Source organism: Hemicordylus capensis, chromosome 2 (genome assembly GCF_027244095.1).
Source record: "Hemicordylus capensis ecotype Gifberg chromosome 2, rHemCap1.1.pri, whole genome shotgun sequence".
NCBI classification, from domain to species: domain Eukaryota; kingdom Metazoa; phylum Chordata; class Lepidosauria; order Squamata; family Cordylidae; genus Hemicordylus; species Hemicordylus capensis.
Window position 1 is genome coordinate 240,632,213 of NC_069658.1, and position 15,994 is coordinate 240,648,206.

The 15,994-nt window shown below is 47.1% G+C and overlaps 1 protein-coding gene and 1 long non-coding RNA gene across 4 annotated transcripts in view; both read right to left on the reverse strand.

The window, feature by feature from the left end:
• Positions 1 to 4,197: 4,197 nt before the first annotated feature.
• Positions 4,198 to 4,927, reverse strand: LOC128347601 (uncharacterized). Its single transcript, XR_008317600.1, has 2 exons — positions 4,751 to 4,927; positions 4,198 to 4,643 (listed from the first exon to the last, which is right to left on the reverse strand). It is a non-coding gene; the product is annotated as an uncharacterized LOC128347601 (long non-coding RNA).
• A 7,004-nt stretch (positions 4,928 to 11,931) lies between these two features.
• The window catches only part of LOC128347494 (zinc finger protein 420-like), a 48,141-nt gene continuing 44,078 nt past the window's right edge, over positions 11,932 to 15,994 (reverse strand). For 2 of the 3 annotated variants that reach the window (XM_053302328.1, XM_053302327.1), the window contains exon 5: positions 11,932 to 15,320. In XM_053302328.1, coding sequence (XP_053158303.1) covers positions 13,636 to 15,320 — 1,685 coding nt within the window. In that variant the 3' untranslated portion in view covers positions 11,932 to 13,635. The remainder of the gene's footprint in view (positions 15,321 to 15,994) is intronic. The other variant, XM_053302330.1, reaches the window with a different exon arrangement.

Consider the following 15,994-nt stretch of genomic DNA (forward strand, 5'->3'; position numbering starts at 1 on the left):
TGATCCCAGCCCCAGCATGACTTCTTCTTGCATTTGTGCCTCTTACTTTGAATTTGTAAGCTGACCTGCCTGCTCATCCCTCAAAGGAAAAGTCCACCTTCTAAAATGTACCATTCAAAAATAAAAGCAGCTCAAAAACACAAGCCAACAAGTCTCTGGGGTTCTTCCATCATCCCAACCAATGTCTGGGGGTCTTGCATTGTCTTGCCTGCAAGCCATGTGCCTTCCCTTGATCCATAGGTGTAGACCATGGGCTTATATGTGACCCTTTTGGCTTCTCCAAACTGGAGGCTTCTTCTCCAAAGGCATCATGTCATACTGCACAGGACTCAGTGGCGTAATGATAGTGGGGGCAGGGAGGCACGTGCCCTGGGCGCCATCTTTGCGGGTCACGTGGGGGGCGCCGCCATGACCCCCGCCGATCCCCAATTTTATTTTATTTTTAAATTTTTAAATAAAAATTTCTCTGGCTCAGCAGCAGCAGTCAAGGGAGCGCTTCGGCGGCACCCCCTCCCCCACGAGCCGTCCCTTCCGTGCCCGCGCCCCCCCCCCCCCATTGCTTTGCTGGCCTCCTAAGTATGTGTGCCTGGAGACGGCGAGTTTCTGAGGTTACGAGGACTTGTCTTTGAAGGCAGGAATGGGAGAATGAGATATACGGTAGATGTTTGCGTGCCTTTCGCGGGGAAGGCGAAGCCGAGAGCGCGTGCGTGCTGGCGCGGGCCAAACAACTGGGAGGGCGCGAGGCAGGGAGGGAGCGCGTGTGATGAGTGAGAGAGCGTGCGCTGCTGCACTGTCTCTTTCAACCAAGCACTCCGGAGTCTGGGCGCGTGTTCAGTCCCTCGCCTCGCGCTCCCTCCACTCCACTCCAGAGGTGCCTTCGGAGGCGGCGGCTGATTCCCGCTCCGGCGGCTCACTCCAGCAGAGGCTTCTCTGGGGAGCTGCGTCTTCGCCTCTCCCTCCCTTCCCCCCGCCCCGTGCACGCTTCAACAGGCGTCATGGACCACGGTCCCAAAGGGGGGACTCTGCTGCCGGGGCAGCCGCTGGGGACGCTGCTCGAGGGGCTGCCGCGGTGCTGCCGCCTCCTCCTCCGGCGGGGTGGTGGTGCAAGTGAGGGAGAAGAAGGGACCTTTGTGCGCCGCCATCCCCCACATGCCGTTCCCCATGGCCGTCATCTGCTTGTTCCTCAACACCTTTGTGCCAGGGCTAGGTAAGCAGCCTTCAGGCCCTGGCCGGGCGCGGAGCAGTTGCGCCGCTCGTGCTTGCACGACTGCGGGAGGGTGTGTGTGTGTGTGAGAGAGAGAGAGAGAGAGCTGGCGAGAGGGGGTACGTGCAGAACTCCCGGCGGCGGGGGCGAGATGCATCCAAGACGTGGGCTTCTCTGGTGTTTGTTGTTGTTGTTAAACAAGTGGAAACTGGTAGGAATAATATAGTTGATGGGAACAAAAATCCGACAATGAAACCAAACATAGAGAGGTTGTCTTTTAAAGAGCTGCCAGGTACCTGGGAGTTAACACTTTTGAGCTCTGTTCACTGTGCGGACCATTGTTCCAATTCATGAGCTGAAATGGGCAAGGCAGTCCACATCTCTTAGGGTGAGACAAGATGTCAGTGCTTAACAAAGGCGGGGGGGGGGGCGCAATTCCAGTGTTTGCCCTGGGGGTGTTTTCCCTAGTTACGCCTCTGCACAGGAGGAGGCAATGGTAAACTTTTCCTGTATTCTACCAAGCAAACCACATGGCTCTGTCTTCCCCAGGAATTGACACCGACTCGACCGCACAACCTTTCCTAACTCACGTCTACTCCAGCTTCCCACCTGTGAGTCATCAGGGGGTTGACAGCCAGGGGTGGTTCTCCTGCAGTTCTGTGCTTTGAACTTGAACTAATAGCTCCTTCTCCCAGGCCCTTTGCATTCGCTACAGCAAAACCCAATGCAGATCTCATGGTCCCATGAAATCCAGAGTGCCAACAGTGGTAACTACAGGCTTGCCCTTGGCTTTTTAATCAGTCAATCAATCAATCAATTCTAGAAGCCCCTCTTACGTTTAGCACTTTGGATCAGGCCATCAGCTGCTCCTGGGAGCCACCAGACTAGCCGCCATGGATTGTCCTGTCCTCCATGAATTTGCCCAAGCCCCTTTGAAAGCCATCCGAGCGACTGGCCGTCACCACACCCCGTGGAAGAGAACTCCATAGGTAATGCGTGACCAAGTACTTCCTTTGTCGGTCCTACATTTCCTGGCCTTCCGTTTCATGGGATGACCCCTGGCTCAAGCATTGGGGGAGAGGGAGAAAAGCTTTTCTGTCCACTCTCTCTACTCCATGCAGCATTTCCTACAATCTGTAAGCAGCGTGATATATCTTGAGCAGACATATTTTGCATGCATTTCCATCCTCTGATGAAAAGACACTGCACAGGTAGTGGTTTTCTCTCACATTACACCCCCCCACACCTCCTCAAAGCTCTGTTTTTGTTTTTCTTGGTCATTCCTGTCTTGTCACTTGACCTGCTTCACAGGGCTGTTGGGAAGGCAAAATGGTGGAAACCCTCCCCTCAGGCATGCAGCTAAAGGGGGACCCTAGACTCCTGTTATTTTTCTGCTGAATGTGCTGCACAGGAATGGTTGGAGATTGCGCAAGGTACACACCTGAATTGCTCAAGCCAGCTGCAATCCTGGGGATTCTGCTGCCTCCCATACCTCTTTGGAGAACAATATGGCCCACCATGAAAGATGCCCGGAGATGCTGTCAGTCTAGGTCTGTGTGGGTAGTTAATAGTTGGAGATGCTGTAGTGTCTCAGAGCTCAGCCCTGCTCAGGAGACCTCTCATATCCAAGCATTTAGAACAGGGCTGGGACTATATCGGGCAGCCGCGCTATAGGAAGATGGTGAAAGGCATCATCTCAGATTGCGCTGGAGGAGGCAATGGGAAACCCCTCCTGTATGCTACCAAAAGAAAACCACAGGGCTGTCAAAATCGACTTTCATGGACCACTTTACCTTTGCTAGTCAGGTGCCTCCTTCAAGTTAATTGATGGCACCTGGATCAGCCAAGTACCTTCCAAAGTGCTAAAGGTAAGAAGAGCTTCTAGAAAACTTTTGTTTTAAGATTAATTGAGGAGATCCTGCAAGAAATCCTAAAAGCAGGCATGGCTCTTCTTTCTTGACTTTAAACAAAAGCTATGTGCTGCCTGTGTGTGTGTGTGTGTTTGTGAGAGAGAGAGAGAGAGAGAGAGAGAGAGACTTGAGCTTGCTTTTAATAGGTTCTCCTGATTAAATTCTTATGGCTGTACCTGGATCACTGAGGGTGCATAGTGTTCAGTTGATCCCAGCCCCAGCATGACTTCCTCTTGCATTTGTGCCTCTTACTTTGAATTTGTAAGCTGACCTGCCTGCCCCTCCCTCAAAGGAAAAGTCCACATTCTAAAATGTACCATTCAAAAATAAAAGCAGCTCAAAAACACAAACCAACAAGTCTCTGGGGTTCTTCCATCATCCCAACCAATGTCTGGGGGTCTTGCGTTGTCTCTCCTGCAAGCCATGTGCCTTCACTTGATCCATAGGTGTAGACCATGTGCTTATATGTGACCCTTTTGGCTTCTCCGAACTGGAGGCTTCTTCTCTGGGGGCTCAGGATATCAAGAGAGGTTCTGATTCGCATTTGTTGCAGTGGGTGATGCCCTCTTGTCGGATCTTCTGGAGATAAAAGATAGTGGCAGCCCCAAAGGTCCTCCTCCGCATCTATGATTGGGGAGGATTTCAAACTGCGGCACGTTTCAGTGGGAGGGCCAATGTTCTCTGAACGCAACCCCATCTCCAGTAAGAGAAAGTGCCTTTCATTAGTGTTGTTCAGAAGGATGTGAGGCACTGAGCGATTCTGGGATGGATTGGTGAACTCGAGTGCTGAGGTTTTTCACCAATTACACCCTTAGACCAAGGTGGTGTTCTCCACCTTCCTCTCTTATTTGCACAACAACCCTGCGAGGTAGGTTAAGTTGAGAAGCAGGAGCTAGTTGAGTGAGGGTTTTAAACTCCGATCTCCCCGGTCACAATCAAACGTTCTACCTCTGGATCTTAATCCCAACCTGATTGATCCCCAGATCCATTACCTGACATGAGTGATTTTCCTCATTGAGTCCTAACAACTCCCAGGAGCCCAACAAGAAATAGACGACCCAAGAAAGACAAGGCGACAATGTCTTCAGATTGATTTATCTTTTATTTGGGGGGGGGAGCTAGGGGGAAAGACCCACTGGTTGACTCTTCTTCAGCGGCAAGCCAAGGTGCTTGCAGAGCTCAAGGAGAAGGCTGTGCAGAGAAGGCAAAAAACCTGGGGATCGAGAGACCTCCCAGGGGAAAATTCCTTCTCGGCTCCAAAAAGCGGCAACCAGCCAGGCCTGCACGGCCAGGTTAAACAGTGGGCCTTGGTCAATCTGTGTTGGGGCAGGACCACCAATGGATGATCCCGCCCAGACACAGCTTGAGCTACCTATGGCTCAACCAAAAGGACAGCACAGTGTCTATCTTTGCCTTTGGGAGTTTGGCCTTGGAGCTACACATGAAGGTTCTTCTGCCGGTGAGGAGGCAAGACCTCCGCTTCAGCCATTGTGCCCGAAAGGGGCTCGATTGATGGTGAAGGTCATGGCCTGAAATGAAAGGAAGAGAGATCCCCTGTGTTAAATGGGAGGGAAGCAAGCGGGGAAAGTAGGATGGGATGTGAAGGGGGCACGGGGTAGGGAGGTGTCTAACTTACCGGTGGGTGCAGTTGGGCTTCTTCTTCTCGATGTCTGGATCCCCTACAAGGATTAAGATTGTAGCCAAGTCCAGGACTTGGGTTGCCCTCCCAAATTCCACACGGCAGAGGGGAAACATTACCGGTTTCCTCTCTGTGACTGCCCACCCGCCCGGCTCGCCCTCTATGCACCCACCCACCCGGGAGACTCCGCCCACCCACCCGCCTGAGCTACTCAGCAAAGCTGAGCTGCTTTTATTTGGGCTCAGAGGACATGGAGTTTTATGATGCGGGCAGAAGTGGGAGGGGGGCTGTGATTGCTTTCATTGTGACAGCATAAAGAGGCAGGCCATATTTAGACAGGCTCTTAAAGAAACCATGTATGGTCCAATGTGGGAAGGCCAACAAGGACTGGATTGTGATGCCCACTGGCTGAGGCATCAGGCAATGGCCTCATGATCAGTTTTGATCTCATCTTATATGAAATAGTCGAGTGGCAGCAATTTAGGTGTTCCCCAAGCGTCTCCCCAAAATAAGTGTGGGGTGTTTTGGCAGCATGATTTTTCAATTGGCAACCGATTGAGAAATCAATTGTGCTACTTTACCAATATAAAAAACAGAAAGTGGGGGAGAGTTACACACTAGAACATGCTTAAAACCGACAATTCAAAAATAAACAGTTCAGAAGTAGACACCAAGCAAAGTCACCAAAACCAGAGCAGCTGATGCAGAGCAGATTGATTCCAACACAATTATTTTTTTCACAGAAAATCGATATAACTTAATCTACGCACCTAAAATAATCTCTGAACATGTATGCCTAGAGAAAACGTCAGGTCTATAAAATGGCAATACCTTATATTCTATAAAACTGGACACAATATTCCAAGACACAGAACAGAGTGTATTCCGTAATAGATTGTAGCTGAGGCTGCTGGGAGTTTGAGTTCAGAAACATCTGGAGTCTCCCAGCTTGGCTCTCAGCTTGGGAAAGATGATGGAGTCAAGGTCGATACAAAGAGAGAATTTTGGGGGGTTTCCTTGAGGACCCCCCTCTTTATCTGGAAGGACAAGCCTGTAGTTACCACTGTTTGCACTCTGGATTTCATGGGACCATGAGATCTGCATTGTGTTTTGCCTGTAGCTAACCCAAAGGGCCTGGGAGAAGGAACTCCTAGGTCATGTTCAAAGCGCAGGACCACAGGATAACCTCCCCTCGCTATCATCCCCTGATGACTCACAGGTGGGAAGCTGGAGTAGACATGAGTTAGGAAAGGTTGTGCGGTCTAGTCGGTGTCAGCTCCTGGGGAAGACAGAGCCATGTGGTTTGATTGGTAAAATACAGGAGGGTTTACCATTGCCATCTCCCTCGCAGTATGAGATCATGCCTTTCAGCCCCTTCCTACATCGCTGTTGCCCAAGTAGTAGTAAGTAAGTTTATTGAGGTCACAGACCAGATTAACAATTAATAGCATTAATAAGAAAATTCAAGAAATTTCAAAGTTCACATAATCACAAACTGTTCAAATGACTTATACAGTCTTTACGAAGCTTCGACACCACGAAACAGAACTTTGCCACATTATCTGAAATTACAGGTTTAAAATTGGTCAGCATAATTTCCAAATAAAATTGGTCTGTGTGACCAGGATAAATGGCTAAAATAGGAGCAATAAATTTGGTGCGAGCATCCTTCTAAAACTGGCAATAAAGAATAACATGGGTGATAGATTCTATATCCCCTGAGTCGCAGGGGCAACAACAATAAGGAAGTCGTTTGAATTTACCATCAAGTACTGCCGAAGGGAGAACGTTCAATTGAGTGAGGGTCAAAAATCTCCTAAATTTTGGTACCAAAATCTGGTCTAAATATTCGGCTGGTTTATAGTTAAAAGTTTGAGAACCTAAGTATATTCCCTTGGGTAGCCGTGCGGACTCCTTCTGCAAATCTATAATCAGGCTTTTAGTGTATAGATTACGTCTTGGTTTTAAGAGTTTTTATTGTATTTTAAATTATGTTAATGTATTAATGGTGCTTATATTGTGAACCACCCAGGGACCTTTTGTATAAGTGGTATACAAACAAATAAATAAACAGTAAGAAGGAGGAGGATCTGCAATGGAAACTCCTTCTGCAAGACCTTCTCATAACAATCTCCAAGTTTCTCCATCAGGGGCGGGCGAGTCCCACACAAAGGTGAGTGGATGGAAACAGTCAGGCTTGGTGATGCCCCTTCGCAGCTGCAATGCAAGAGAGAGAAGCGCTGCAGCTTTGCTAGGGAGTTTCTTTCTGTTGAGAATTCTCTCTGGTAAGAGAAACCCTTTTTCATGTTAGCAGAGTGCACAGAGGCACAACACAGCGGAATTTGGTTAGGCATGCGTGTATGCTGAGAGTAAAATAACTTGGAGTCAGTTCATAGTTTCAAATCAATATAAGGAGTATTTATTAGAGAACTCCATTCTAGATAGTAAAGTGGAGAGATAGGAACTCTAATCTAGCTATCTAGCTGGATGCAGATGGATTCTGCATCTCTGCACACATGTTGCAAGAGAGAAGGAAGAGAAGAGAGGGGATTGGGGAAGAGGAAATGGCGGGAAGGAAGGAAGGAAGTCCCTGAGATTAGCAATCTACATATCAAAGGGATAGTGTCAAAGCAGTAGAGAAGGGATGACCAATGTCTTGACTCTCTAGCCCTCTGACTCACTAGTCTGTCCTCCTATGTCATTGAGACAAGAGACAGCGCAGAATCTTTCACTTCCAACACTTCCTTGAACTCCCGTCCCTACACCCAAACAGCAGCAGGATCCCTCCTCCCCTCTGCTTGCCCCTGAGGGTGAGCCAGTGTGGTGTAGCAGTTAGAGTGCTGGGCTAGGACCAGGGAGACCCGAGTTCAAATCCCCATTCAGCCATGATTCTAGCTGGGTGGCTCTGAGCCAGTCACTTCTCTCTCAACCTAACCTACTTCACAGGGTTGTTGTGAGGAGAAACTCAAGTATGTAGAACACCGCTCTGGGCTCCTTGGAGGAAGAGCAGGATATAACAATGAAAAAAATAAAAATAAATGTTGCACCTTTCGGCTTTGCCCCCAACCCTGATCCTGCAGCTCCTCCCCACTAAGCTCTTCTTTCCAGACATGGAGAAGTGCATGCCCTAAAATCAGGAGGTTAAAACTCACTGGCGCACAGACTTCACTTCCGGTTTTCATTTGAACACCACCCTGTTGTATCCAGGACACACAAAGCAATAAGGTCCATAAAAGTTCTTTATTGTAAGCAGTCTTCTCAAGACTGTACAAACATCCTAAGAGCAGAGCAAGCAGTCAGTCAAAGCAGAGCAAGACTAACTCCCATGGTTCTCTGTTATACGTTAATTAATTAATTGTTGAATTTATATGTCACCGAATACAGACATCCCTAGGCAGTGTTAGATAAACTACACTGGCCCCTTTCAGCTGGTTTCTTACTCTCAACCCCTTAAAGGGACAGTACCTTAAAAATCACATCACCACACACCCCCATATGCGGGGCAGGAGGCATCCCGATTCCGGCAGAACTGTAGCGTTTTGGGGAATCTATGTAAAGGCAGATCTGAAAGACGTGTAGTGCTGGCCATGGACTTCTAGTGACTGTACTACATGTACATAAAGAGGATCCCAGGCCTCTGGGCCGGACTGTGTGTGCAGTCTTGTGGTAGCAAGCATGACTTGTCCCCTTAGCTAAGCAGGGTCTACCCTGGTTGCATATGAATAGGAGACTTGACCTGTGAGCACTGTAAGATATTCCCCTTAGGGGATGGAGCCTCCCTGGGAAGAGCATCTAAGGTTCCAAGTTCCCTCCCTGGCAGCATCTCCAAGACTGGGCTGGGAAAAATTCCTGCCTGCAACCTTGGAGGAGCTGCTGCCAGTCTGTGAAGCTAGGGAGACCAATGGTCTGACTCAGTATATGGCAGCTTCCTGTGTTCTAAAAGGGGGGCCCTTCCCTTCCCGCACAAGTGCTTTTGGCTGGAGGAGAGTCCCAGAGCGCCACATGAAGGTGGGTGGTGGGTGTAAATTGCACAGCAAGCAAGTGTAGCGTGAGGGAGTGCCTGTGAAGCCTCCAAGGAAAAGGATACCGAGGCTCAAAAGCCAGCTAGTGAGTGTAAAGAATAAGCACAGAGGTCAGTGCAAGGCGGGAACTGCTCAGAAGAGAGCAGTTGGGAGGAGAGCTGGTCTTGTGGCAGCAAGCATGAATTGTCCCCTTTGCTAAGCAGGGTCTGTCCTGGGTTAAATTTGAATGGGAGACCACATGTGAATGCTGTAAGATAGGGGATGGAGCCGCTCTGGGAAGATCATCTGCGTGCTTGCATGTAGAAAGTTTCAAGATCCCTGCCTGGCATTTCCAAGATAGGGCTGAAAGAGACTCCTGACTGCAACTTTGGAGAAGCCACTGCCAGTCTGTGCAGACAATACTGACCTAGGTGGGCCAAGGGTCTGAGCAAGGGAAAGACCCTCACCTCCAGGTGACTATTGAAACCTAGAGATTTTAATGACCTTTTGTGGTGAACCAATTGGGGGAAACAGAAGTTCTATTCACATGATATATTCAACACACATACCACCTGTGTGCAGTGAACATGCATTCAGATTTATACAGCTATACACTTCCTAGCTGTATCCTGCATCTGAGAGGGCCTCTACCCAGATTCACTTCTAAAATGATCTGTCATTCAGAACCCAACATGTGTGTATAAACATCTGAACGCAGGTACAGCATAATGTCTGAATAGAGCTTAAGTTGTCAGCCATTGTTTAGGCTGTGCTAAATGTGTACACGTGCACTCACCTTTCTGCAACCTGTTCTGCTAACCAGCTGTCCCAGAGCAGAACCTCAGCCTAGCCTTCTCCCCGACTTGCTAGTTTTCTGTGTGTGGGGAATTTTCTTTTCTGGTGAGGCATGCCATTAAGAACATAAGAACAGCCCTGCTGGATCAGGCCCAAGGCCCATCTAGTCAAGCATCCTGTTTCACACAGTGGCCCACCAGATGCTGCTGGAAGCCACAGACAGGAGTTGAGGGCATGCCCTCTCACCTGCCATTACTCCCCTGCAACTGGTACTCAGAGGCACCCTGCCCTTGAGGCTGGAGGTGGCCCACAGCCCTCCGACTAGTAGCCATTGATAGACCTCTACTCCATGAAGTCATCCAAACCCCTCTTAAAGCCATCCAGGTAGTTGGCTGTCACCACATCCTGTGGCAGAGAGTTCCACAAGTGGATCACGCGTTGTGTGAAAAAGTACCTCCGTTTGTTGGTCCTAGACCTTCTGGCAATCAATTTCATGGAGTGACCCCTGGTTCTGGTGTTGTGTGAGAGGGAAAAGAATCTCTCTCTCTCTCCACTTTCTCCACACCATGCATGATTTTATAGACCTCTATCATGTCTCCCTGCAGTCGTCTTTTTTCTAAACTAAAAAGCCCCAGGTGTTGTAGTCTTGCCTCATAAGAAAGGTGCTCTAGGCCCCTGATCATCTTGGTTGCCCTCTTCTGTACCTTCTCCAGTTCAACAATGTCCTTTTAAAGATGTGGTGACCAGAATTGTATGCAGTACTCCAAGTGTGGTCGCACCATAGTTTTGTATAAGGGCATTATAATGTTAGCCGTTTTATTTTCAATCCCCTTCCTAATGATCCCTAGCATTGAATTGGCCTTTTTCACAGCTGCCGCACATTGAGTCAACACTTTCAACGAGCTGTCAACAACAACCCCAAGATCCCTCTCCTGGTCTGTCACCGACAGCTCGGATCCCATCAGCATATACTTGAAAATGGGGTTTTTCGTCCCAATGTGCATCACTTTACACTTGCCAACATTGAACCGCATTTGCCATTTTGTCACCCACTCACCCAGTTATGTGAGCCCCCAACAGATGTCTGAAATGGTACAGCATAAATAAAGGCTTAGCACCTCCCTTAAGTCTGGACGGCTTGTTCTCTGGCTCAGTGTTTGAATTCATTGCCCTGGTAGTGGGCAACCTCTACAGCAGGGCTGCACAAATTTGGCCCTCTGGCTGGTTTTGGACTACAATTCCCATAATCCTCAGCTAGTGGCCAATAGTCAGGGATTATGGGTGTTGTAGGCCAACATCTGCAGGAGGACTGAAATTGTATAGCCTCACTCTACAGCATGGAGGAAAACGCCAGCACTGGCTATAAAGAGAAGCAGAGCTCTCGGGCCAATTTCTGGTAAGAAGGACAACCCTTCTCAGTCAGACTTCAGCTACCAGGAGACTTCCTCTTGCTGGCTATTGGCCTTTGCCTTGTTTTGCTTCAGCCTTAGCTCTTCCGGGAAATGCAAAACAGCATCTGACACACTGATGACAGTAACTTGCTTTTACTTGGTTTCTCTGGCTCAGCCGTCAGAATTCTTCTGTTTATCTCCTTTCCCCACCATTACAATGAAGTCATTCCTTCTCACTGTTCAGTTCCATTTTAATTCCATCTCAGCCGCACACCATGACAGAAATACAAAATACAATGCATAAAATAGAATGGATAGAACTCCCACTATGATTCCTTGATAGTGTTTTGTTTTTAATTCTTGTTGAAACAATGAGTCCTTTGTGCTTCAGCCACATCTGTTCCTCAGAAGGTCCCACCTTCTGGTGGCTATAGGCCACCTCCAGCCTCATAGGCACGATGCCTCTCAATATCAGTTACAGGAGAGCAACAGCAGGAGAGAGGGCATGTCCTCACCTCTTGCCTGTGGGCTCCCCAGAGGCATCTGGTAGGGATGTGCACAGAACCGGCGATTCGGCTGGTTTGAAGGCGGCGGGGGTGCAGCTTTAAGGGCGGGAGAGGGTGCATTCACCCCTCCCGCCACTCCCCCCCCACCAGCATCCTTCAATAAGACAGCTGAGCAGTAAGACAGTAAGTACCTCCCTGCTACCCTGTTGGCTGGAAGTCCCCGATGCACCTGCGCATGCACATGCCAGTGTGCACAGGCGTTCCGATGACTTCTAGCCATATCCCGCCAACGGGGGCAACGGGGCGGCAGGGAGGTACGCTGCTGCCCCCATCAGCTGTCTTATTAAGGACGCAAGCGGGGGGAAAGCGGCAGGGAGGGTAAGTGCACCCTCTCCCGCCCTTAAAGCAGCATCCCCGCCGCCTTCGAACCGCCCCGCCGCGGATCCGTGCACATCCCTACCAGATGCCTCTGGGGAGCCCACAGGCAAGAGGTGCAGCTAGACAAATGCAGCTATTTAGAATGCAGTTAACGAAGGCAGAAGAGGAGGAGGAGGAAGACTATAACTACTACTACAAATAATAATTAATAATCCACAGGAAAGAGGTCAGGGGAAGGAGTGAGGGAAACCTTCCTACTATTCTCTACACTGCATTCCTGTTTCCTTCTGGTATTCTCTTTAAACTTCTCTCAACACATCAAATGCCTTCACACTCCTGTCTTCTTGATGCTTCCTCCTGCTCCACCTCACACCACTTCTCCTTGCCTCCTCCTTCCGGAGCCTCGAAGTCCATGCTGCACATCCGCTGCTGCCTTTGTTTCTTGACGTTGCTTATTCATGGCTGCCTCAAGATATCTGCAGCCAATAAAAAGGGGCGAAGCCTTTTTAGAATGACCATGCCATACACTTGTGTTCTTCTCTCGCTTCTTGAAATGGAGGACTGATGTAACAGGGGGGGCTCAAGCGCGCTTCTTTCCCTGCACGAGACTGACGTTCTGGGCTGTTTCATCTCAAGGTCAACAGCAAAACAGGCTAAATAAGAACAGAAGGATGCAACTGGAGCATAATGAAAGCCCAACATGAGAGCCACAAATCCTTGGGGTTTTACTTCAACAGACCCATTTGAGGACAGTCAGTGCGTGGTGGAATTTGTGTTGACATATGCTCTGTTCAGATGTTATATTCAATGCATGTACACTCTGTGTGCAGAATACACAGTACAGATCTGTCTGCACATACAGTTATTCCCATTTTATGATGAATGCATATACAGCAGTATAGTTCCTATCTGTACCTTGCATTTGAGGGGCCTGTATCCACATTCACATTTAAAATGAATGCATGTGCAGCTATCCACACAAAAACAGGTACACATTATTTATTTACTTAACATATTTGTATACCACCCACTCCCGAAGTCTCTAGGCTGTTTACAGTAATAAAACAAACCAAGAAATTTTAACAGTTAAAGCATATAAAAAGATCCAAATTAAAATACCTATAAAAACTACCAAATAGATTTTTAAAAAGCTTGGCTGAAGATATGTGTCTTTAGTTGTATACTGCCAGGCGCAAACACATGCGCACACATCACCCATTTCTGGACAGGGCCATAGTGGTGGCTCTGTCCATTTGGCCTGCCATCTGCCTACACGAGAAGGGCAGCTTGGGCCATTTCAAATCCTGATGCAGCTTCATTTTTCACGGGTAATCTTCTCAATCACAGGGAATGTCGCATCTGTATTGGCTTGCGTGTGTACATGGCCGGGTTGTGGATAGAGGAAGAGGTCTTTTAATCCATTGGAAGGTTCATGTTTAAACTTGAAGATCAGGTTCTTTAATTGCCCCAGTGGGCAAAAACTCTCAAATTGAAGAGCAGAATATTTTTCACCACCCACCCAGCACTTATCATTGAATTATGTTACCTCCCAATTTACTTTCCTCTGACTCTCCCTTGAAATGCTGTTTTAAACATAAGGGCTTCACTCTGTCAGTTACTACTGTCTTCCTTGCCTGACACATATCCCCCCTTTCTTCCTCTCTCCAGTCTCTTTCATTGGAAGCCTGCAGTTAGAGCCTTTCCTCTTAATATTCACAGAGCACGTGGTAGCCATTGCAGGTGACTTAAATCTAAATAACTATCATAACATCAATCAATACTAAATTTAGGCTTGTTTTATCACAATGCCTTTAGATTTGGACTGAGATTATCTCCAAGTGGGTTCTCTGGTGTTTAGTAAGCTGTGAGTTGCTCATGAAACTTCTCCCACACTCCAAACATGCAAATGGTTTCTCCCCTGTGTGACTTCTTTGATGCCTGGCAAGTGTATCACTGCGAGAGAAGCTCTTTCCACACTCCAAGCACATATATGGTTTCTCTCCTGTGTGAGTTATTTGATGTTTCCTACAAGTTGATTTATCACGAAAACACTTCCCACAATCCAAGCATTTATATGGTTTCTCTCCAGTATGGATTCTTTGATGGGAGGTAAGAGCTGAATTTTGAGTGAAGCTCTTTCCACAATCCAAGCATTTGTATAGGTTCTCTCCGGTGTGGATTCTTTGATGCCTAATAAGAGATGGGTTTTGATTGAACCACTTTCCACACTCAAAACATGTGTATGATTTGTTTCCAGAGTGCATTCTTTGATGGGAAATAAGAGCTGCATTATTAATGAAGCACCTCCCACACTCTAAGCATTTGTATGGTTTTTCTCCAGAGTGGATTCTTTGATGGGAAGTAAGAGCTGCATTATAAATGAAGCACTTTCCACACTCCAAGCATTTGAATGGTTTCTCTTCAATGTGGGTTCTTTGATGTGAAATAAGGCTTCCTCTCCTACTGAAGTTCTTTCCACATGTCAGGCATCTAAAGGGATTATCCCCTGTATGAGTTCTTTGATGCCGAGTAAGCACATCATTCCGACTGAAGCCCTTTCCACACTCCAAGCATTTATGTGGTTTCTCTCCTGTATGAGTTGTTAGATGTTTCCTGTGAGTTGATTGATCACAAAAGCTCTTTCCACAATCCAAGCATTTATACGGTTTCTCTCCAGTGTGGGTTCTTTGATGAGAGGTAAAATGTTCTTTATATGTGAAGCTCTTTCCACACTCCAAGCATTTGTATGGTTTCTCTCCTCTGTGAATTCTCCGATGAAATGCAAGTTTTGACCTCAGCCCGAAGCTCTTTCCACATTCCAGACAACGATGTGGTTTCAATCCTGTGTGGATTCTACGATGTGAAGTAAGATCTTGATTCAGCCTGAAATTCTTTCCACAGTCCATACATTTATATGGTTTCTTTCCTTTGTGAATTCTTTGATGTAAAGTAAGTGTATTATTCCGAGGGAAGCTCTTTCCACACTCCAAGCATGTATATGGTTTTTCTCCGGTGTGAGTTCTTTGATGATGCCTAAGAGAGGTTTTATCACAAAAGGCCTTTCCACACTCCAAGCATTTATAAGGCTTCTCTCCAGTGTGGATTCTTTTATGAGTAGCAAGAATTTTGCACTGCCTAAAGCTCTTTCCACACTCTGTGCATTTGTATGGTTTCTCTCCAGTATGGATTCTTTTATGAAAAGTGAGGCTCTCCTTCCACTTGAAACTCTTTCCACACACCAAACATTTATACACTTCCTCTTCTGTGTGAATTATCTGATGTCTAGTAAGTTTACTTCTTTGACTGAAGTTTTTTCCGCATTCCAAACATTTATGTGGTTTTTCTCCTGTATGGATTCTTTGATGTGCATTAAGATTTCCACGCTGACTGAATCTTTTTCCACACTCCAGACATTTATATTGTTTCTCTTCCATGTGAGTTCTTTGATGTGACAATCCAAGTGGCTCCCCGTAATTCCCATTTTTCTGCTGATCACCTGTTAGGAAAAAAGAAGCAAGTCTATCATCGCTCATATAGTTATATCTATCTATCTATCTGCATTCACATAAACACATATATACATATATCTAGATCTATCTAGCTATACTTCAAAATGACCTCTTTATTGTGTAAAAGATATTAAAATAACTTACATGTTTTTACACAGAACATGTAAACTAAAACAAAATGGGAGCTCGGTTTTGTTTTAGCTTACATGTTCTGCATAACAATCTGTAGGTCATTTTAATATCTTTTACAAATTAAAAGAGGCCATTTTGAAGTTTGTCTCTGGAGCAGTGCAATGCATATTTCATTGCTGGTATATCATCTCATATATATGTGCATTGAATTATTTATCCTCATCCAATGCAGTTAGGGTATGTTAAAAGTGCTTTCCAAGTTTTTAAAGTGGTTGACTCCCTTGCGCCCCCCCCCCCCCACCAACTACAGGAAACTTCTGAATGTGAAACCTTGCCATAAAGGAGTCAGGCAGCAATGTTACAAGAGAGACATTAATACTGCAGAGAAACACAGAGAGAGGGAGATTAAGCAATCTGTTTTATAGCCCAATCCTTTAGGATACTCCAAATCCTTATCAGGATCTAACCGGAGTATGCCAAGATCTCTCAGGGAGTTTGGGGAGGCAAGCAAATCATACTCCTGCTAACT